Source organism: Meleagris gallopavo, chromosome 11, assembly GCF_905368555.1.
Source record: "Meleagris gallopavo chromosome 11, MGAL_WU_HG_1.1, whole genome shotgun sequence".
Lineage (NCBI taxonomy): Eukaryota > Metazoa > Chordata > Aves > Galliformes > Phasianidae > Meleagris > Meleagris gallopavo.
In genome coordinates, this window is record NC_139414.1 from 21,690,637 (window position 1) to 21,714,103 (window position 23,467).

The 23,467-nt window shown below is 51.9% G+C and overlaps 1 protein-coding gene across 6 annotated transcripts in view; it reads right to left on the reverse strand.

Annotated features, from left to right (window-relative positions):
* Window positions 1-4,579: 4,579 nt before the first annotated feature.
* SCHIP1 (schwannomin interacting protein 1) overlaps window positions 4,580-23,467 on the reverse strand; it is a 37,416-nt gene continuing 18,528 nt past the window's right edge. For 2 of the 6 annotated variants that reach the window (XR_014885724.1, XR_014885726.1), the window contains 6 exons: window positions 9,717-9,835; window positions 7,479-7,596; window positions 6,729-6,926; window positions 6,330-6,453; window positions 5,538-5,746; window positions 4,580-5,226 (listed from right to left, as the gene is read on the reverse strand). Coding sequence is in view for 3 of the 6 variants with exons in the window: in XM_010716986.4 (XP_010715288.1) it covers window positions 5,175-5,226; window positions 5,538-5,631; window positions 6,330-6,453; window positions 6,729-6,926; window positions 7,479-7,596; window positions 9,717-9,835; window positions 13,674-13,751 (783 nt within the window). In the remaining 3 variants the exon portion in view is untranslated. Of the gene's footprint in view, window positions 5,227-5,537; window positions 5,747-6,329; window positions 6,454-6,728; window positions 6,927-7,478; window positions 7,597-9,716; window positions 9,836-13,673; window positions 13,946-18,435; window positions 18,551-23,467 lie in introns of those variants that run through there. The other 4 variants (XR_014885725.1, XM_085233440.1, XM_010716986.4 and 1 more) reach the window with 4 other exon arrangements.

Here is a 23,467-nt window from a genome sequence, read left to right on the forward strand (position 1 = left end):
CCAGAGGGTGGTGAGGCACTGCCAGCCATCCCAGGGGGTGCTCAGGCTGGGGCTGTGGGCAGCCAGCACACAGCAGGGGGTGTGAATGGGTGATCCTTGTAGCCCCTTCCACCCCAATTCATTCTATGGTTCTGTGATCTGCAAAGTGCTGCAGTGAGGAATGCTTGTATGGAATAATTGGTGTTTTTCTCCCAGCTCCAAGAACACACGGAGGCTTTCTCTCATGGATAGATTGTTTATTTTATTTTATTTCATTTTATTTTTGTTCCTGAGAGGACATTTTTCACCCAGAGGGTGGTGAGGCACTGGAACAGGTTGCCCAAGGAGGCTGTGGATGCCCCATCCCTGGAGGCACTCAAGGCCAGGCTGGATGTGGCTCTGGGCAGCCTGGTCTGCTGGTTGGTGACCTGCACGTAGCAGGGGGTTGGAACTGATAATCATTGTGGTCCTTTTCAACCCAGGCCATTCTAGGATTCTGGGTAATTTATTTGGAAGGTTCCTATTCAGATAGCTGATCCCCACAGCTCTGCTGGGAGTGAGCACCATGCAGACACAGGTGCTCCTGGTGGATTTGAACAGGTGAACTGCAGGTGTGTGAGGAGGAGGGCTGCTCTGTGAGCAGGCTAGAAAATAGGAAGGGTCGGGGATGGGGGTGAGCTCTGAGCCTGGGGCTTTTGGCTTAATGCTGAAGCCAACAGCTGGAGGGGTGCATCACTGCCTGGCTGGCAGGAAGTGGCTGGTGCTGGCTCTGCACGGTTTCTGCTCTCTGGGTGTCTTTTTCCATCCCATTCACATCCCTTTCTCTCTGTCTCTCCTAGGTTCTGTGACCCTGAACTGCCAGATGGGGTGGTTTTAACCATGGAGAGGGACGAACACAGCTGTATGGCTGGGCACCCAGAAACGTGGCCTTGCACACATCGGGCACAGGCACGCTGCTCCTGGGATGCCTCATCCCCTTATGAGAGGTAAATGTGGGCACGAATAAAGGGATGGGATGGAGCTGATACCTGGGGCAGCCCCGACACCCATATCTGGCAGCTGCCTGGAAACGCCTGCTGCTGCTGGCCTGGCTGATCCTCCCGAAACTCTGCAATTCCCTTTTTTTATAAACTTGCTGTGTTTCTTCTGAAGACGCGCTCCTTCCCCTAAAGCACTGCTGTTAGGAAGCTAGGGGCGAGGTGAGCGTGGTGGCAGCTGTCCCTGCTGGCTGGCCATCCATCCACAGGGCTGCTGGTGACAGCAGAGCTCGGAGTGAGCTCGGCACAGCTGGCAAAGGAACCAGCAGAACCAGCTCAGTGCTGAGAGCCCAGCTCCCAGCCTGGCAGCGGGGTCCCACACGCGTGGGTTTTGCTCTGCTTTACAATAAGGAGGAAGAGAAACTCCTTGCTCTGGGCTCCTGCAGGGAAGCGAGCTCCGACTGCAAGCACAGGCGGTGGCTTTTCCTTGGGGATGCCCTCTGGGCTGCTCCTCCCGGGACCCCGCAGCACGTAGCTCTCCTGAACCCTAGTGTCCTTTCCCTTTGAGCAAAGGAGGGATGAAAGCCAAACGGTGTGTGTGCGTTGTGCTGCAGTTCTCCATGCTTTCTCCTGTAAGTTCCCCCGGCGCTCAGGGAGATGCTGTGCAGAAAGTGCTGCTTTGGGGGACGCAAAGAAAAGGGAGAAAAAAGGGGAACCCAATAAAATGTGCCTAGCAGGAAGCATCTGTCTTAAAAAGCACATCTCTGTCCTAAGGGCTGCTTTATCTTCACAGGGAAGTTATCCTTGCAGCTGTCTGAAACATGATGTTCGTTTTGCTTTGTTTTTTTTTTCCTGCTGTTATTGTGTGTATCATTGAATGCTTTCAAACAGAAGGGAGTCCGAGTCCAAAAGATGGAATTAAAAAGGAAAAAACAAAGTTTTATTGTGACACCAGACGGAGGCAGGGGAGGAAAAGGCAGCAGGTTGTCTCTTTCTGGTAGGGTTTGGGGAGGAAAGGTTGAAGGGGAGGGCAGGAAAGGGGTGAGACAGGGCAGGTCTCTTACATTAGCATTACAAATATTAATTAGCATTAAAGATAAAGAAACAAGCAAACAAACAAACAAAAAAACACAACAACCTAGCATGGCACTGCTGCCCAGAGCTGGGAGTGTCCCATCCCTGGGATGCTCAGGGCTGGGCTGGATGGCGCCCTGGGCAGCCTAAACTGGGGGAGCACCCAGCCCATGGAAGGATGGTGGAAACAGATGATCTTTAAGGTCCCTTCCACCCTAAGCCATTCTATGAGTCTATGATCCTATGTATGTCAATAACTACAAAGCAGGCTCTGAAACTGTCTCTGTTTCCCAACCCGAGCTGCTGATGCCCAAGGGAGCACAGAGATGGCACGGAGACACAGAACAGAAACAAATGGCAGCCGCACAGCATCTGCCTGTTCCCATGCACATGGAATTTAACAAACTGCATTAAGCAAGAGACTTATCACCAAAACTCTGTTTTATTTCTATGCTGGAGCTGGGGCCTGTGCCATTCTGGGTGTCCCTACGAGCTGTTTTGGGCACGTTGGGGTGGGCTGCTGGCTGCCCATATCCTGGTGGGTGATGCTGCTCTCAGAAGAGAAACTGCCTCTGACTGCTTGTACTGATGTCAGCCCCTGAAATGAAACCATCTGACCCAGAGCTTTTGGGGAATTTGGCTCTACGGTCATGGTACTGATAATGGGAGTCCTAAGTGGAACCATGTAAATGATCCATTTGTAGAAGGAAAACATAAAAAAATAAAAGCTAAAGCAGAATAAAAGCAAAACATCCCCCGGAGCCCCTGTGCTCCAGAAAAGTCCCCCGGTGCCAGGAGCAGCCGCTGCCCCCAAGGCCAAAAGAGTGGGACAGCTCTGGGGGACAGAACACATCTTGTGGGGAATCATAGAATGGCTTGGGATGGAAGGACCTCAAGGATCATCGAGCTCCAGTTCCCCCTCCCACAGGCAGGGCCACCAACCTCCAGATCTAATACTAGACCAGGCTGCCCAGGGCCCCATCCAACCTGGCCTTGAACACCTCCAGGGTGTTTAAGCCTCATCAGCTCAGCCTCACTGAGCATCCCTGCCTTTCAGCCCAAAGTAAAGCTGCTTCGAGGGCTGCTTGTAGGCACATGTCAGTGTAGAGGTGCCCTGATGTGCTGACTGAGGCAATGCCTTCCATCCCCCCAGCTTCCCAAGGACGAGGCACATCCCCCAAACATTGGCATGATCTTGGTGCCAGGGCCTGGCACTGTGAGAGGACCCAGATCAGAAACCACACAAGGCACATTTCTTTCAAAAACATCATTTAATCCATTCATTCCACAGCATTGCCATCGTACACACCTGCATGACACTGTAGTACACTGGACAGAGATCTAAGATGCAGTTACCCAGCAATACTATATATATTTTTAAATTACTTTTAACTTATTTTTTTAATTAAAAAACCAAACCCTTGAAGATGGACACTCCACTGGCTGTCCTGGTGCTGGGTGCCCACAGGCCTGCTCCCTCCAGAGAATTAAAGGCACTTATCAGTGAGCAGAGCAGCCCGCCCCTCCTGCTGAGCATCTCTGCAGTGGGGCTTCAGGCTGAGCCCCCCCCCGTCTGCACCCCATGGGGGGGGGTTGGCCTCACAGGTGAAAGCACAGTGCAGGAATACAACAGCAGCAGCTAGCTATCACTGCATGCAGGTCACAGCAGCAAGACAACAGGAGATACTGACAAGTGAACACCCCCACTATTATATATATTTATATATATATTTTCTGCATAGATTCCGAAAAAGCAAATTAAATAAGAGGAGTTTCCATTGCAGGCGAGCACAAGGCGCTCCCACCTGAGCCAGCCTTTGCTATTGGAGCAGCACAACGTGGCAAAATGGCCCCAAAGTGCCCCAAAATGCTGCGAAATGCCAAGAGAGCTCTCAGCACCTGGCCTGCTTCAGGGGAAGGAGGGGAAGAACAACAATAAGTAAGTGTCATTTTAATAAAATACATTCGTGGTGGGGGGATGGAGTTTGGATGCGTCTCATGCTTTGCTGCAGACGCCCTGAATAAGTCATCAGTTGAGTGCTTTGCTAAGGGGAATTTGTCATGGGGTTGGGGGGGAATGAAAATGTGGAAGGCAATGGTCCCCACTCCTGGGAGCAGAGCAGAGCAGGGACACAGTGCCCACAGAGCAGGGCACAGCCCCAAGGCAGGGGGGAGCTGCTGCCGTATCGCATACATTTCATATGCTGCTGAAGATTTTTAACATAGATTTTTCTTTTTCTAAATTTCTGACACGGGTGAGTCACTGAGATATTCAGCACGGATAATAAAATATAGAAACATCTACTGTGTGTGCCTGGGCCTAACAATAGTCGCAATATTAGCCTGCTGAATGCTAGTATAGAAGAATAGCTTAAGTCCATGTCATACAAACACGATGAGCTTACAGATAAATAGCTCTACAACAGTCCTCTCTTCTCTGCACAGCTGTACGTGCTTGGCTCTTTTTGGTGATGACAAAGGAGGCATTGCACACTGAGTTGGATGAGTACATCACCGAGTCAACCACGGGCCAACAAAAAGACGTGTCATATGAAACAAGTTTTTAAATGTTTATTTTACATCTTTATACATAAAACTTTGCAGGTAACTCTTTGAACCCAACTGAATGTTAATAGCACATCTAAAAATGAACGTCAGGTAGTCAACATTCACAAAATGTTGAAAACTGATTAAAATGTACGTATTACCGAAGGTTACGACGTCACTACGAGGCAGGCATGTCTTTTGGACTTGTATAGCACCGTCAAGTACAGTCTCTTTATTTAAAACTACAGTGAAGAATAAAAAAGTAGTCAATGGTAAAATATCGTCCAACGTAAAAGCAAACAAAAATAAAGTTAAACTGCCCTCTCTCCTCAGCCATGTTTTATAATGTTATAAGTACTGTACATTTTTTCTGTAATAATATTATTAAAACGCCTGATATTGAGTGGCACGAGTAAAAAAAGAAAAAAAAATAATTAAAATAAATTAAGAAGCAGAGGCCAATCACCGGACATAAAGCTTCGGACACGACCAAGGACTAACACTGATTTGCTGCGCGCCACTGAGGACATCAGCACGTGTACAGACACAGAAGCGAGGGACAGGCGAGCTCCATCTCTGCTGCCACAGACTCTGGGGTTACTTTGCTGGCATCTTCTCTGCCATGTGCTTCTGCTGGCTCTCGGCATGTCTGGGAAGGAGAAGCCTGGTTATGTGTTGGCAAAAGCATGGAGGTGGGGTAGTGGCACTCTGCGAGCTCACGTCTCCCCCCAGATCCTGCTCTTGTGGGATTGAGGTCACCCACACCCCAATCCCACCGACCTCCCATGCTACCTGCATCTCACCACAGTGGTGACAGTCCCCATCGCCTCCTGCCACCAATGGGGTTAAGCCGTAGGGCTGCTGCATGGACACAGCCACAGCAATGCCCGTTTTCCTGCTGGCTTGGTGGCTTCCGAAGGCTGACAGCGGGGGCAAATGGCCCATGGACCCCTCCCTCACCTGGTCAGGTCCTCGATGTCCACCAGCATCGCATCCTGCTCCGTGTGCAGCTCATCCCGGATGAGCAGCAGCTGCACCAGCTCCTCGTTCAAGCCTGGGGCCGGGGAGAGAGGAGGAGAGTTCGCGCTGAGCAGGGGGAGGTTTGCAAGGAGAGGAATTTTGCAGTGCTTCAGCCACAGGCATGAGCAGCTCCACATCCCTAGCAGGAGCTGCCAGGAGGGACGGTAATTAACGAACGCGAGCAGTTACAGAGTTGCAGAGCAGCCCAATGAACGCGTTGGGGCTATTTTTGTCCTACAGCCACCTGAGATTTTCCTTTAAGATTAATTATTGAGAAGGGAAGGTGGAGATGCCGGGGAAGAACCCTGGATCCTTCGGAGAGAGCAAAAACAGACAAGGGGGCAAACGCAAGGACACGTGAGCCATGTTAATGTGCTGTAAGACAGAACATACGTACTCAGAGGTGTCTATTGGACCAGGGGCTTCTCCACTTGTGGATGCTGCTGAGGCCATGCAGAGCATCATATCAAAACAGCCATAAGGCTGCATGAAGCCACAAAACTGGCAGTATTTCTGGCTACTTTTAGAGGCTGGAGCAATGCTACCTTGTGGAGCTTTCTGATGTTTGATGGACAAAAAGAAAGCAAAAAGCCAAAGGAGCCAGCCCTAGCAAACAGCCCACCTCCAGCAGCTCTCCTCTACGGTTCCATTACTGTACATTTACCAACATTTTTACATATATCCTGAAGTAGGTGGTGCTTACTAAAGAGTAATTAAACAAAGACCACTTACTTTCTATCTGTGAGTGGAGATCATTGACTATCACTTGTAGCTGCCCAATAGTCATGTCTCTTAGGTCGGCGGGTTTTAAGTTCCTTTTCATCAGGCATTCGCTTATATGAGGCATGTGTGGCAGCTGGAAATGAATTTTCATCTGTTTAATTCTTTTTCTCTGAATTACTCATATTTCTGCACAGCACCAGTTTGCCCCAGACACATCCCTCCCTGCAAACACCCATTTGTGGCTGCAATGAGACTACCAAAGCATCTGGCCAGTGCTCAGTGCAGGCCTTCAGCCTCAGCTGGGAGGTCTTAACACAGCACTGAGCTTCATGCTTCCCCCTCTCCTTTCCTGCTCCCATAAAACCCAGGGCAGAGGGATGAAGGGCCACTGCATCAGCCTGCACTCACCAGATCCGCCACCGGAGATTTCTTCCTGTTCTGCTTCTCCACCTCCACCTGCATTTTGGCCATGGGCTTTGCCATAGCCAAGGCCATTTTGGCTTCAGCTTGGAGTTTCTTTTGCCTGGTGAGAAAATCCATGTCATCGAGGGACTCGGACTCCTCCTCGGTCGTGTCTCTGTCGGAGTAGGAAGAGCTCTGCTTGCTCTAGGGAAGCAGACACGCACCGTTACAGCCCGGCACCGCCGCCGCGGGGACAGAGCAAAGGAGCTGACCTGCAGCTTCACACCCTCTGTATGCACACAGAGGGGTTCATTTCTACAGGCAAGGTGAAGATTACAGGGTTGGATGGCTTTTTTTTTTTTTTTTTTTAATCAAACTGATTTCTTGATTGGCTCTTCTGAGTATTAACAGCCACTTGAGCACTTTAGATGGAGCCAAACAGATCGATAAGCGCCTAATGGACAAGCTGGTTAAGCTGGAGGAAAGCCCACCACCGGTCTGAGGCCTCTGTGTTGTATCCATGAAGGAACAGAGGAGTGGAGAGCTGATAGGAGCCGACACCACTCTGCACCCATTACTGCTCTGACAGAGCACAGAGAAAGGAAGAGCAGGAGAAGGGCACTGTCCCTTGAGTGCATCCCCCCCCCTGCAGCAGGTCTGTCCTGTAATAGCAATGTGCCGGCTGCTCTGGGCTTCAGTGCCCCAGCAGTTCTCATTATGGCCCTTGTGCTCTGTGAGATGAGCCACCAGACCTACCATGGGTGACAAAGGTGTGTCCAGGCTGGTTTCTGTCTTGCTGTCATCAGCATCGCTGTCCTTATCACTGCCACTGTCGTTCACAAAACAGATCTGCAGGTTCATCCCGCTCTGGAGTCTGCAGGGAGGAGAGGTGACAACGGGGATGGGGATGAGCCATATGCAATGGTAGATCTGTGATGCACAACTCTCTGCTTGGCCTCATTGGCCCCACTGGCAGCAGCACCCAACGCCTGGGTCGGAGGTGACAATTCCCACACAGCATTACGAAGTGACAGCTCAGATTGAAAACTCATCAGCTCCACAATGACAGTGCCTCTACCACCATCTACTGCTGAACGTCAGAAATACCCACAATACTGCAGAGCTTCGTCGTGAAACACCGTGTGCTGACCAAAAGGATTTGTTGAGGGCTGTCAAAAGGCTGTTTGTGGCACTATGGCATCTCACAGACACTCCTCAGCAGAGCCCTGCCCAGCTTTTGCTCCACCACGTGCTGTCCATGCTAAAAGTCCCAGCGTGCAATGAGGAAGAGAAGCAGCACAGCCCTGAGCACGGTGTGATGCAGGTTTGCAGCAGGGCTGCTTGCCTCTCACATTGCACTCAGCCTTCACTCCTTTTTCTACATTCAAGTTCCAAATGATCCTTTGGGGGCAGCTCTGTTGCCTTTCCTGTGCTCCATCACTACGTGTCCATGCTGGGGGAGGCCCATACACAAGCTGTACAATAAGGGGCTTATATTGGTCCTCACAGCAAACTTTCCATTTATTTTAGTGGTATTTTTTTAATTTGTTATTGCCATACAACAGATAACTTTAACGCATGAGCTTTTGAGCCAGACTGAGTGAACACAGCGCCCAGGCTGAGGAGGACACAGCTTTTGGCTTGGCTTCAAACTGCATTACGCAGGAAGGGAAGAGTAAGTGCAAATCAGGATCTGTGGGACACCTGCATTTCAAGAGCATGACCGAAATACCTGACCCATGCTCATCCTAACAGGGAGGCAGACGAGGCACCTATGGGAGCACCAGAGTATTAGAAACGATGCTGACTGCATTGTAAAAATCCTGGATTAAAATGGTGCACAGCTGGGAAGCAGCAACCGGCCTCAAAAGGAATCCAGGAAACATCCTGTGGGACACAGCTGGACATGGAGCCATTCCCTGTGAGCAAGCACCAGCTGCTCACAGCGACAGCCAGCATGGACTGCAGCAGCTCAGCTCTCCCACTGCCTCCTCCATGGCCCCGTGTGATGTGCATGGAACCCCTGACTCAATACGCAGTGTGCTCTGCTGCAAAACAAGGATGCAACAGCACGAGGAAGCATCCTGTGCTTGCCCTCAGGGCACTGGGACAAGGACTGGGAGCACTGTGGTGGAGCACTGGGGACCGTCAGCCTCTCCTGGATGTCCTGATGTCCTGACCCATGCAGTGCGTACCAGTGCTCTGCCTGGACTATAAATACAAACAATACAAACAAAATGCTGCAGCATCCAGGTACATCTGGTGTTTTCTCATGGTATGGCTGCCCAGCCCTGCTGCAGGATGTTAATTAGTCCTGCCCTGTAATTACAAGACAGCAGTTATCACTCAAGCTGTAACCACACAGAGCACAACTTTCCTTTTCAGATGCACTGTGGTTCAGTTGCATTTTAGTCTCACATCCATGCTGCCCTAGTAGGATTCCCCTTTTTTTATGCCTCTCCCGGATTTTTTCCTCCCTGACCCACATCTGCCCACAGCACAGAAGGCACTCAGCTACCCAGATGCTGTGGATCCACCCTGGATGCTCAGTGCCCAGTTGGTGACCAGTATGAAACAGGTGGCCACCTCTTGGACCACCAAAGGAAGATGCTCTTTCACAAACCAATAGTTCTGTTTTTAACCAGCCTTCATAGGATCACAGAATAGTTTGTGTTGCAAAGGACCTCTGAAGGCCCACTGCCCACAGTGCACAGGGACACCCAAACTCCATCAGTGCTCAGAGCCCAGCCCTCCCTATGGGTGCCTGCAGGGATGGAGCACCCACCCCTCTGGGCAGGCTGTTCCCGAGACACTTGTGTTTGTTGAACCTCATGAGGTTCTCCTGGGCCCCGTCATTCACCACTCTAACCCAGCAATAAGACCAAGCTCTCTCCTGCTTTGGATGTGCACATTTCAACAGGAATTCAGACACACAACTCCTTGGCCAACCCCACCAAGCAGCCCAGCCTCCACCCGCCCCGCAGCCCTGCGTACCTGGAGGACAGGCTGGGCTTGCCGCTCTTACTGCAGCCGGTGTAGAGCCCTGGGCCATCGTCAAAGAAGCTGCCAAGAGCCAACTTCTGCCTGATGGACTCCCGCTCATTCTTCTGAGCCTGCAGGGGAAGGAATGCAGGAGAGGTGCCATCAAATTACCAAGGTTTGAACAATGCATTCACATAGAGGCGTTTTTTGAGGAAGGCGAGGCTGTGGGATGGATTGAAATGGATCACCGATCCATGGCTGCGCAGTCAGTGTGCAATAAATGAGAATCACAGATCTGTACCCCAAATTAACAGCTGTACTGCACTGGTGTTTGTCGGCAATGGATGACAGGAAGGCAAACCAAGGACAGAAGGAACATTTGGAAGCCCTCAAACATTTCATTTTAAAGTAACATGTAACAGCTGATCAGGAATATGCAGCAAAAGAAAATGGTACCAGGCAGCATCCACAGCACTAACATAACCCAGTGCCTCAAATTCTGCCTAAATAATGCACCTTTATCCAACAGAGGGAAGTGACATATAATGAAATGCAAATTATTAACGTAAAATAGCTAATCATTTAATCTAACCCCAGTGCTGACAACCTACATTACAGCATCGCACTGCCCATTATGTTGTCAATCTCTTACCAAAATACGTACTTTATTTGTAATCTAACTCCTTTGCCACTGCTACAAATAATTCAGAGCATTGAAAACAACGCCCAGAGCATCAAGGAGTATTGAATTTTCAAGTTGTTCCCTGTTTTCTTTTTTCTATATTATTTACTGACGATGCTCCTGGCCTGGTAGCACACCACCCCTTTGGGAACGCAGGAAAGGAGCCACTGTTTTGAAGAGCAGGCCAAAATGAGATGAAGAAGTGACACAAAACCCAAGGAAAACAGAATTCTTGTGCCACTTGCTGCAGCCCTGGGCACTGCTGCCACACTGGGCATGTGGTGGGTGAAAGAGATGGAAGAAACACCAGTAAATGTCCATGGTGCACCTTTCCCTCTTTAGGAAAAAAATCACAGAATCATGGAATGGTTGGGTTGGAAGGGACCTCCAACATCACCCAGTTCCAACGTCCCTGCTGTGGGCTGTGTGCCCCCCACAAGATCAAGCTGCCCATGGTTCCATCCAGCTTGGCCTCCAACACCTCCACGGATGGGCCCTTCTCTGCCAGGGGCCGACCTCCGAGCTCAGCTGCCTCCAAGCACCAGATGGGCACATCCCCACAGCACCTTCGTATTTCATGAAACCATGGACGCTTCTCTTCCCACCCAAAGGACCCCTTCCATCCCATCTCCGTGCCCAGACATTCCCATCTCCCTCCAGAAGCCAGAGGCTGCAGGATGGGGCCATGCATTCCCTGCACACCAGCCCTACCTCCAACACGTGCAGAAAATCACTCCGCATTAAAACGCATACGAACGCAGGCTGCTCCCACATGTTTTCCCTTATAGATGGAGCTCTCTCCACACCCCTTATAATTTTGCTCCACGTCCCACTGCGGCTGCAGCTGCTCCCAGTCTGACATCTGTACATTTAATCAATGTGCCATTTGTCTGCTCCACCAGGCCATTACCAGGGATACGAAATAACGCTATTCCCAGTCCTGAGCTCAGCATATCCCATCTTATAGAACAGACACAGCATAATGACCGTAAAGAAACGGAGAGTCCTATTTGTTATGATAAAATAGGGAACAGTTACTAAGAAATAGAATATACCTAGGGGAACCAGACTTTATGCTGTAGATAAATTACCCGCCAGCTGCTCGATGCATCCCGAGTCGGGCACTGAAAACTGGAAATTGAGAAGGAAAATTGCATGTGGTTTTTCTGACTATCAAATATACTCACTTTGCATATAAAAAATAATGCATGGAATAAAATATAAAGGTACTAGCGAGGAAAATGTAAAACCATGTTATATTTAAATGTGCATTTTGACATTGCATCCCTCAGCTCTGCCCCGCATCAACTGGGCAGTGAGTATCCTCAGGGGGTTAAAAAAAAAACAACAAAAGAATTAAAAAAATTGATTGGGTTGATAAACAGGAAATAGATCCAGTAAGAAGCTGAAAAGATTAAAAAAAAAAACCCTGAAAATCTGTGAATTGATGAAGATTCATGCGCGTGTTATAAGGGGCAGTGCTCTGGGACTCTTGTTTGGAGGACACCAGCGTGGGATCCCCATGTCATGCTGTGTGGGCCCTTTCTTGGCCATCCCAATTCTGTGGTCGGGGCTGCTTGGCCCGTTAGCTGTTCACACCACCAGCAGCAGTGCCCACATTGCTGCCTGACCCACTTTATCTCCTACTGACCTATTTTGTCATCTATTTCCTTCTGCATATACACAACACCGGGTGAGCATGGAGTTGTTCAAACACTTGCCCTGTACGGACACTTGCCATCCACAAGGCATACTGGTTTACCACAAAAAGCCCATCTTTGGCCAACACCCCTAATTTGCCCCACTGATACTTCATCCCCACGCAATCCCCATCCGTCAGGCTGTCCCTTACCGACCTGTGCAGGGATGGGAACCACGAGATTTCTGCTGATTTCTGAGAAATGAGAAAAGCCCCCGGCGCATCGCCCACGCTGTATTATTGGTGTCACTTGAGAATTAAGAACTGGGCTGGCTCCACTCACCCACTCTGCATGCAGGACGCAGTATTAGCAGCCTTTATGCATTACAGACGTCACCCAAAAGAGCAAATAAAAGTGCACATCAAATATTTATCTGCAACTTAGGTGCCGCAGCAATCTCCCAGGCTCCGCGTTGCACTTTGGAACCATCCACCATTAACAGCCCTCCATTAACAGCGGACGACAACGACATTTCTGGAGCTGTACTGATCGATAGCAAGGGCTGAGCAGCCAGCATGGCTGGTCTCTGTGCTGCCCAGAGTGCTTGGGAGGGAACAGCACAACAAATTCACAGGACCATTAGGGTTGGGAAAGACCTCTGAGATCCCCAACCCAGCTGCAGCCCACCCCCCCATGCCCACTGCCCTCGGTGCCACATCCCCACGGCTCTGAACACCCCACAAGGGATGGTGACCCCACAACTCTCTGGGCAGCTGTGCCAGTGCCCAATTACTCATACAGAGAAGAATTTTTTCCTAATATCCAACTGGTGCAACTTAAGGCCATTACCTCTTGTCCTAAGATTGCAAGTAAATGAATGCCTGGAGGGCAGTGCTGTTCCCATCCAGCCGAGGGGTTAAAGCCTATGGGGGCCATCAGGGGACATCACCCCACTGCTGTGGAGCTGCCTGGTCCCTGCAGCCACACCACGGAGGCTATTTTTGCCAGGGACTGTCATTACCAGCCATGCACAATTACTATATTTAAAGTCCCAGACCCGTACACAGCACCCTTTTTTATTTCCGTGCAGTACAAAGGCTATGATTGGATTCACAGAAATTATAATTATGCAACACTTGTTTTTGTACGGCCAGATTTGCTAGAAAAACACAAAATGTTCATATTCTCTCAAGCCATGTGGCACGGAGCCCTACAAATGCCAGCTCTCCTGGTCTGACGAGGTGTCTGGGAACGCCCCGTGGGGAGAAGCTGTGACGAAGACACACAGAGGGGACACTTCTGCCACATCACACCAGGGAGAGGGCATCCGTGATTAAAGGCAGCGGTGGGGCACCAGCATCCAGCGCTGTGCTCTATGGGCCGCAAAGTGGCCATGCATGCAGCCCCGTGTGTGCAGCCCCATGGTGCAGCCCCATGTGTGCATCCTCATGCCCGAGCTCCATGCATGGAGTTCTACGTATGCAGCACAGAGCGTGCAGCTCCACGCACACAGCCCCGTGCACGGAGTTCTGTGCAGGTCAGCCCTCTCTGCAGCCCTGTACGTGCAGCCCCATGCCTCGTGCACGCCGCTTGGCAGTGCCCATCCATGCAGAGCACGCCGACAAAAGGCCCCTTTTTGTCTCCTACCTTTTTATAATTCCCCTCCACATCCCGCGCGGATGCCTGCCCGATGATGTCACCCATTCCATCACCAGCCCCGCTCATGGCCCCGTTCCCCGGCTGCTCCCCGTGGGCACATCTCCGCTCGCCGCGGCCGCGGCACCGGGATCGCCGCTCGCTGCTCCCTGCGGGCGCAGGCCTTGCCCTAATAAAGTCAAAGCTGCGGGCGGGCAGCAGAGCGGGACCGGGAGAGGAAAGCTGAGGGCTTCCTGCAGCCACTGGCAGCGCCGGGTAAAAATAGCCCCAAGTGCTGCACAAGGGCAGGAAAAATCCCGGTGTCTGATGTCAGAGCCACAACCTCCGACAGTGAAGTGATTGCAAAGCGGAGCTCGCCTCCGATATCAGCTTCCCCAGAGAGCTGCTTCTGAGCTCTAAGAGTTTTTTCGGGTTCCTAGGAAGTAACCAACAGAACCCAAGTGGTATTTTATCACCCCGTCGCCCGCCCCATGCGCTCACAGGGCCCCAGCCCGGGGTGCACAGCCCTTATCTCCCCCAGCCAGAAGCTCGGGGACCATGCAGGGGATCCTTCAGGCAAACAAACGGGGTTTGTGCCCTGTTTGGCCAACGCAGCACATCAACAGGAGCACTGCTCCTCAGTGTGACACAGCCCTGCGGTGTGGCAGAGGAATACCCTCAGCAACCCCACAGTGACAGATCCCAGTGCCACCGCTCCTCTTTCGAAACGCACATCGGGTTGAGTTCGCTGGCTCCCATCACCCACAGGTTAACCATCACGGCATTACCCAGTCCTGAAGTTTCAGGGGGGAAATAATAACAACAACAGTACGGGGGAACCACTTAATCCCACTGCTTTCCCAGGACACACAGCTCTCTGCATGCCTCATTCTTTCTGCTTCCCCTCCACCGCTGACTCACTGTGTCATTTCCCAGTGCTGCTAAATTTAACCTCCCCCGCTGACAATGGGGTCCCTGAGTTGGCAGTGATAACATCTCCTGTTCTCTGTGCACAACACAATGCTGCTGCACGCACCGGCCCTCCTGGAGGAAAGGGTTCCTGTTTTTACGTACTGCAAACGCTCAGACATCACAGAATCGATGTTAGGGTTGGGGAAGAACTTTAAGATGCCTGACTGACAGCCCACCACCCCTGCACTCCGGATCTCCCCCAAGACACAGCAGGGATTGCAATGGGCCCCTGGGTCCTGCCCTGCAGATACGTGGTGGAATGGGAGGAGATGGGAGAGATCTCCTCCAGGTCAGAGAATCACAGAACCATTCAGGTTGGAAAAGAGCTCTGAGATCCCCAACCCAACCCTACCATGCCCACAGCCCTCAGTGCCACAACCCCACAGTTCTGGAGCACCTCTGGGGACAGTGACCCCACTGCTCCTTGGGCAGCTGTTCCAACAGCATTTGGAGAACAAATGCTTCCCAATATCCAACCCGACCCTCCCCTGGGGCAGTGGGAGGTCCTACCTCTAGTCACCTATAATGATAATATGGTAATCCACGTCACAAGAAAGTTCTGCTAAAGGGAAGCAGGCAGCGCAGCATCTCTCCCCAGATACATTTCCTCTCCCTACCACAACAGAGCACCATAAATCTGAGAAACAAACCCCGCAGAGTAGAGGAAGGGCTTTGGGACTGCAGTCTAACACTTCCATTGGCCCTGACACCACCTCACTGCAGCCTTCATGCCCCCAACCTTGCCACCCAGGCTGGGATGCAGCCCCACACTGGGATGTCCCAAGCAGGAGGAACATCTCAGTGCAAATCACAGATGCTGTCCCACCCTGTCCTCGGTGACAACCCCCATTCCACAGCATCTTTTTGCAAAGCTTCCTTCCCCGGGTTCCTCCTGGGGAAAAATGCAGACGTCAGATTGCATCAGCTGTGAGCCAGCTCCATGGTTACAGCGCTGCTGAGTGTAAGGGGAGTGCTGTTAGAAGCAGCCAGAGCCACCTGAGGCTGCCTTGCTTTTTATAGCACCAAAGGAGATCTTAATACAGGCATATGTGGGGCTGCGTGGCCCCAATGCAGGGCTGGGGGCTGCTGGGATGGGGTGGCAGCCTCTGGATCTGCTCAGGCAAGGTGAGGGATTGGGCTGCTTCATTGCTCGTGGACAAGTGAGAAGCTAAATTAAACCATGCCATGCATATGCAATGCTGGTTTGTGTCAATGCAAAGCCCCAAAATGATTTTGGTGCTTGTTCCACTGGGAGAGGGAACCGCCACCATCCCATTCTGCTCAGCATCAGCTTCCAAATGCTGCTGTCATTGAGTTGTCAGAGAAGAAACCTAAATTTCCTGTGCACTAAAACAACTCACTGCATATTGGGGAATGATGCTGACCCTTCCCACCCGGGCTTTAGCACATCCCATGCTCCCCATGGATTTCGTAGAGCATTTTTGGGATCAGACTGAATGAGAAGGCCATCAGCCTGCTTTCCAGAACGCAGCCTTTGTTCTGTGCCATGGCTCTGGGAGCAGCGGGCAGCTGGTGTTATATGGCCCATGTGGGGCTTCTTCTCAAAGGCCCATTGTATGAACTCCAAGCAGACCAAGGGTCAGGTCCTGCACCCCACTCACAAACCCATGCATTGCTGTGGGTGTGAAGCAGAGCTGAGAGCGGTATGGAAAGAAAGGACCTGGGGTGGTGGTCAGCAGCAGCTGATCAGGAGCCAGCAGTATGCCCAGGTGGGAAGAAGCCAAGAAGTCTTGTCAAATGATAGGAGGAAAAAAACCAACAACAGAGCCCGGAACAAAATATTTGGCACAGGAAAATAAATCAGCATAAAAACAGGAAAGGAAATTAACTAAGAAGTTGTTTCTTTTTGTTTACACTTGGGTTACTCGCAGCCCTCGGGCTGCGTATCCTCATTTGGTTGCTCAGAGGTTTCCAAAGGGCATTCCTCTGTCAGATCTTAGAAATTCCCCACTGATGGAAGCAGACCCCTGGTAGGGCTGGCAGTGCCCGGCATTGGAGCATGCAGGCAGCCTCAGGCAGAGCTCGGAACCTCCTGAGCACAGAGAACCCAAAGGAGAGCAAAAGGAAGAATGCAAGGGCAGCAGGTTCCCAGGCCACCACCCTCTGCAGCGCTGGGGTCAGAGCTTTTCTGCTGAATTTCCCTAAGGCAAACATGTCCCCAGCCTCTCTCCACGCGCTGGCTCACTCCTCTGTTTGCTCTGCAGCTCTCTTAAATCCCCAGGAGCTGCAGTGAGCTGTCTGAGCAGGGATGTGAGGAGCACGGGCAGGCATGGCTGCTCCGTCCCCAGCTCTGCTGGCTCCCAGATGGAACCACAACCCAGGATTTGTGTTCGACTTTTGGGCTAATGGGCCAGTGGGGGTAGAAAGGTTGTGAGACCACTGAGCTCCTGTTTCCCCAGGATCTGCATTCCTTCTGCCTCTTTCTGTTGTCATATTTACTGTTCCGGAGGAGAGAGACCGGCTCAATGGAAGCAGATCAAATGCAGCGGCACTGCTGCAGTGCAACGAAACCGTGGCATCAGCACATAGGGATGCTGCCAGGCCAGAACCAGGCACTGCCCACCAGGCACCATGCACTGCCCACCAGGCACCGTGTGCCCACTGCCCCAAGATCTGCAGCATCTCAGCAAACGTGCCAGGAAAACATTCACCGCCCACAAACAATGGCCCCATTTATAACGACAGGGGAGCAACAGGCTTGTAGCTGCAGAACAACCAGCTTCCCTCCAGCAGAGATAAAAAAAACAGCTTTTTTTTTTTTTTTCCAAAAGAGCTAAAAAGGGAAATCCATTTCCAGAAGCACTTGCTGCAACGAAAGCATCCACTGAAAAATCGACTGAATTACCCCTATACACAGATATATACACTGATATCATTTCCCTCCACGATATCTTTAGCAATAAGAGATGTTCAGCCTTAAGATGAAGCCTGACTTCAGAGGAACGCCGCAGCTGAGCTGCTGCCTTGCACAGCCCCTCTCCCAAGGCCCAGCTCCGCTGCTGGGAATGCTGCTAGGCCGTTCTGCAACACGCCCCGCACCGCACGTACGCACTGCTGAGCGCTGCTGTAGTGCAGGGGATGCTCAGATGGACCAACCCAGCCCCAAACGCTGCCCTTCCCTCAGCAGGTGCACCCACAGCAGCACCGACCCTCCTGGTATACAGCAACGAAGGCACAACACGAATCGTAAAGTCATCGAGTCATTCAGCTTGGCAAAGAGCTCTGAGCCCATCGAGCCCAAGCACCAACCCGGTGCCTGCAAGGCACCAAACCACAGCTGCAGGTGCCGCATCCACAGCGGGATGCCGGGCTCCCACTGCCCGACGAGGCGGGGGTCCAACACCCCAGCGCCGTTCCTCATTGAGCAGCACGACGTAACGCGTTTAGAAATCATTCCCTTCTGGGTCGGCTCTCCCGCAGAGAGACGTGCGGGGCCGGCGGATCGCACGCACGCACTCACCCGGAGCAGCTTCATCTGCGGCGGGGCTGCGGGCGCGTTGCGGGGCGGGCTGACGGCGGGGCCGGAGCATCCCCGAGCCGTGCCGCGCCGCTCAACCCCACCGCGGCTCTCACTGCGGCTGCGAGCATCACATGGCGAGCACAAAGCCCGGCCCGACCGCGGCTCCTCCACAAAGGCTGCCGGAGAGCGCTCCCCGCGGCTCCGTTTCCCCGCGCCTCCCGCAAATCCTTATAGAAAAAAAAAAAAAAAAAAAAAAACCAAACCCAAACCCGCCGCAACGAACCCGCGTCCTCCCCCCGGCCCGGCCCCGCGGCCCCTCACCCGGTAGGCGCAGTTTTCCTGCAGGACCATCTCCGAGCATCCCGCGGCCGCTAAGATGGACGCTGCCGCCCGGCCCCGCCTGCTCCGCCAGGAGGGAGGGGGCAAGGGGGGGGCGCGGGGCTCGGCTGCTTCCCGCACCGCGCGGCCCCGCAGCGCCTCCCGCAGCGCACAGCCGGGGCCGCCCGTGGCACGCAGTGCCAGCACGGAACACCCGAAGCCGAACTGTCCCAAGGCCTGCGGGGATCAAACACCCAATGAGTGCCCTTATCCCTGGGGGTGCTCAGGGCCAGGCTGGATGGGGCTTTGGGCAACCTCAGCCGGTCCCTTCTGACACAATCATTCCACAGTTCTATCATCTTTAGGGCTCCTTGAAATCCAATTATTCCACGGCTCTATGAGCTTTGAGGACACTTCTAATCCAACCATTCTGGAGCTCTATCTTCCTTATGGCCCCTAGAAACCCAACCATTCCATGGCTCTATCAGCTTTCAGGCCCCTTCCAACCCAACTACTCCATGGCTTTTTGATCTTTGATGCCCCTTCCAACCCAACCATTCCATGGCCCTATGAGCTTTGATGCCCCTTCCAACCCAACCATTCCATGGCCCTATGAGCTTTGATGCCCCTTCCAACCCAACCATTCCATGGCCCTATGAGCTTTGATGCCCCTTCCAACCCAACCATTCCATGGCTCTATGATTGCTCTGCAGAGGTTTTTTGCAGGATGATGGCTTGCTGCCCTTTGCAGATGGCTTCACTGCCTCTCCAAAATAACACTAGAAGATAGCAAACATCTCCCACAGCTCAGGCCAGATGCACATGGGGGAACAAAACCCCCACTTTGCTTTCTATTGTAAAATTCTCAATAGGAAAAACTGCAAAGAACAGAGGAACAAGTTAGTAATTCTCTGCCTTCCTGAACCTGTGGGCGTTGGGTCCTCACTGAGCTCCATTATCTCAGTTTGGATTCACCACTCACCCTCTGGGGGCTGACAGCTGCCCCACAGCCCCACCTGCAAATGTCTGTGGCACTGCTGGCTGTGAGAACACAGCAGCTCCCACACTCCAGCCCTGCCTCTTGCTGGGCACGGCTCACCCCCCAAAATGGCCACTGCCCCCCATGCCAACACTGCCCAGAGATGAGCTCACAGCTCGAGGATCCTAAACGCAACATGGCTTTATTCTGCAGTACCAGCTATTGCCTGCTCCTCCTCGCAGCCAGCTGTGAGGTTCCAGAATGTAAATGACTGCAGAGGCACTTGCTCCCAGATTGGATTCCTGCACCAGATGTGCCTGCAGAAAAATCGGCCTTTGTGGGAAAACAGCTCTGCCCGGCTCTGCTGGCTCCTCCTCCGTGCTAGAGTGCACGCAGGGGGAGATAACAGCAATCTGCAGCTTCACCAGGAGTGGAAATGGAGGTGGTAGGAAAAGAGCTATGGGAACTCATGGGATAAGGTTCAAAAACGAAGGACAAATGCACCAAATGACCCAAACAAGGCTTCCTCCTGCATCTGCAAAGCGTCCCCTTCACTGAGGTGGGGCTTCCCAAACACCAGCATTGAAACATTCACTTTCAGCACAGCACACACCTTGGGCTTGGCGTGGAAAAGTACTCACAGTGAGCTCAGAACAGCAACATGTGCACCTCGTCTCCAATGTCAGCCATTGGGCACATCACAAGGGAAACCCACAGCCCTGAGCCCTCTCTCCCATTGGTCCCTCTGGATGCTCTGCGAAAGGTTTGGGGTGCGGGGAGATCCAAAAAGAAGGGAAAAGTGGCTTTACCAGGTGCACTGCCCATCCTGTAGTCAATCACCAGGACGTCATCAGTTATTACAGAATCACTAAGGTTGGAAAAGAAACGAAGGGGCAATCAATCACCTGGTGGCACCAGTGCTGGGGGAAAAAACGTCATGTCTGAGTCCTGCATATCCCCAGCCCTCCCACAGCCATCCCCACGCGGGGGAAACATCCTCAGACATAACCACAGGATGTGGGGGGGCACATCCCCACCTCCATGGGAAGGAAGTGAGCCATGCGGGTGAGCAGCGGGCAGGAAGCCGTGGCCGGTCCATCCCAGTGCACTCCTCTCTTCCCACGGCCCCATGCAGTTATCAGCACACACACCCCATGCTGCCTGCTGACCCCTGCCCATAAAACAGGGACACAGACCTGCTCCCACCCACCCAGCTGGGAATTACACGAGGCATCACGGGATTTCATCTTTATTTGCTAGCGATTTACTAGGAGTTATGGGTTTAGCTCCTCTCTAAGCCAAGCTAAAGCTTCCCAGGGTTTAAATCTAGCAAGAAAGGAAAAAAAAAAAAAAAAAAAAAAAGATTATATTTTAATCGGTTAATACTAGAAATCTCCTTGGAAAGGGGAACATTTGTTTGGATTACATTCATGTCTAATGCTCTGGACTATCACTTCTTTCTTCTTTCTCGAGGGAGGGCAATGCTGAGCAGCATTCCACCCCCTGGGATGTGCCACTCCTCCCTGGGAGCAGATAATCACACACAACCCAGGCCACAGCTACCCAGGAGGTGGTGGAGTCACCATCCCTCTGAGGGCCATGGTTTAGTGGGAAATACTGGTGATGGATGGATGATTGGATTGGGTGATCTTGGAGGTCTTTTCTAACCTTAGTGGTTCTACGATTCCCATTCCCTCCTGTAAAGCACCAACAATTTCACCCCAGCGTTAACAGTGCTGTCAGTGCCCTGGAATGCTGTATGGCAATTGCAGGTACTCAAAGCTTTTTGGTGGTCTAACAGGAAAAACCACACAGCCAACCACCTCCAGACATCCCATCTGTATCAGCTCGCTGATACAGCTGCACGGCCCTAATTTCCAATGGTGCCATTAATCAGCTGGCTCACACGTGCCTAATAGAGGATTTACAAATAGCCTGATGATTAGTAGGTACGATCTCCCACCAGCTTTTTGCTGCTCATGAATGGAGAACCAATTCTCCATTCTAATGAGCACAGTGAGACAGCAACTGAAGAGCTATGGCTGCCTCCCCACGGTTGTATTTATGTCCTTAAGGATAAGCTGCTCCTTTGGAAATGCAAGAGTCACATTATGCAAAATGCCATGGAGAACATGAGCCCTCCAATAGAACAATATAAAACTGCAAGATTTTGTATTAATATAAATAAATTAGCACGTTACAACCCACCTTGCTCTGCAGTGCTATTTCTGTCCTGTTCGGGAGAGGATTTGTAGCAAACTCCATTGGCCACACATTCAGTGTTTGTGCACAGATACACACAGTGCAGGCCTGATGCTCACAGCACGGTGAGGTTTTGGGGACTGTCTGCTCAGCCCCAGCACCTCCTCTGTGCATCCTCTCACCCAGCACAAACCCAACGCAGCACCAAGCCCAAGTCAAAGCCACCCAACATCACAGCCAGGAGATGGGCTGCGCCCGCATCCTCTGTAATAAATCACCCAACTTCAATGAATTACCCAATCTGCAATAAGTTACAGAAGTTCATCGACCAGAAATGATTGTTTTTCCCTTTCATGTCCTTCAGGGTTAGGTTCTGCTGTCACCAAGTCTTCTAGGACAACACTGGGAACAGCACCGTGTGAGAAGAAGGAAGGGAAGGGGAAGAATGAGACACATCTCCCCAGTGATGATGAAGAGCCACGTGGCCTTCAGCTTCCCCAAACAGACACAAGGGGCTGCATGGGAACATCCATGAGCAGAAACCCCACATCCTGTGCTCTGGGTCTGTGTGCTTCCAACAAAGAACCTGGAATTCCAGCCTGGCCATGCAGGAGCACAGACACAACCTGTGCTTATGTGCTAATTTGTCTTTAGTACAGTGCTCTGTGCTGCCAGTCATCAGTGAGTCCCCTGAGCCCATAAGTGAGACAGGGCAGCATGTGAGGATGGTGCTGGCGTCACTCTAGAGCTGTTCTGGGGTTATCATAGAAAGGTTTGAGTTGGAAGGGAACCTAAAAGGCCATCAGTCCCGCTCCCTGCAATGAACGGAGACACCACATCTCCATCAGTGCTCAGAGACCTTGAAATGGGATTACTCTGGGGTTGTTCCAGTACCAGTCACCTGGAGCCACCTGCTCCATTCCCAGCCAAATGTGTGGAAAAAGACTCGATTAGGAACGTGCAGGCTGAAGACTTCCACAGACCACTCCCCCATGTCACCCAAAATTCAAAGCTTCTCTGTCAAACGCAGCCAAATCCAACACAAACATGCCGAGACACAGGGCAGAAATAGGCAGCTGGGGACTTTGGTGCCCACAATAAAGCCTAGCAGAAATCTATGCTTTTTCTTTCTTTTATTATTATTTTTTTTTCCCCTTTCTTTCCTATTTTTGGTCTACTTGTACCGCTCACAAAGCCACCAGTAGCAGCCCTGCAGCTCCCCGTCCACACACAGGTCTCCCAGCTGCACCTCCGGGTTGGTGCAGTGGGAGTGAAGCTCTCACCACGGCGAGGGCAGGCAAGCTAAGCACAGGGATGGAAAATGCTAAAAATACCAGTAATAGTAAGGGTGGGTCCCAATTAGTCATGCAGTGCAGGAGCTGCAGCCGGCGCAAGGCAGCTCCATATAAGAGCAAAGGAGCGATGCTCGCCTCGTAAATCAGATTTGTCACTCTCCCTTTGGCTGTGAGCTTTGCCTTCAAGAGAGCCCAGCTCTGGGAGCCTCTGCTTTTAGCAGTTCCACAGCAGGGCTCATCTCAGCCTCCTCCTGTAACTGCAATCACAGCAATGCGCTCCCAAGCCAAGAGCACAGAACTGCTGCTTGTGCTCAGTGCAGGGCACCTGCCTATCCAGGAGCTCCCTGAGCAGAAAACAAAGCCCAGATGACATTCATTCCTCCAGCCCCCTGCTTTTGCACGCCTTTTGCACACCAACCCATGCTTTTCCAAAGCTTTGGGAACACCACAACAGCACAGTTATCACAGAATCCTAGAATGGCCTGGGTTGGAAAGGCCCACAGTGCTCATCCAGTTCCAACCCCCTGCTGTGTGCAGGGTCACCAACCAGCAGCCCAGG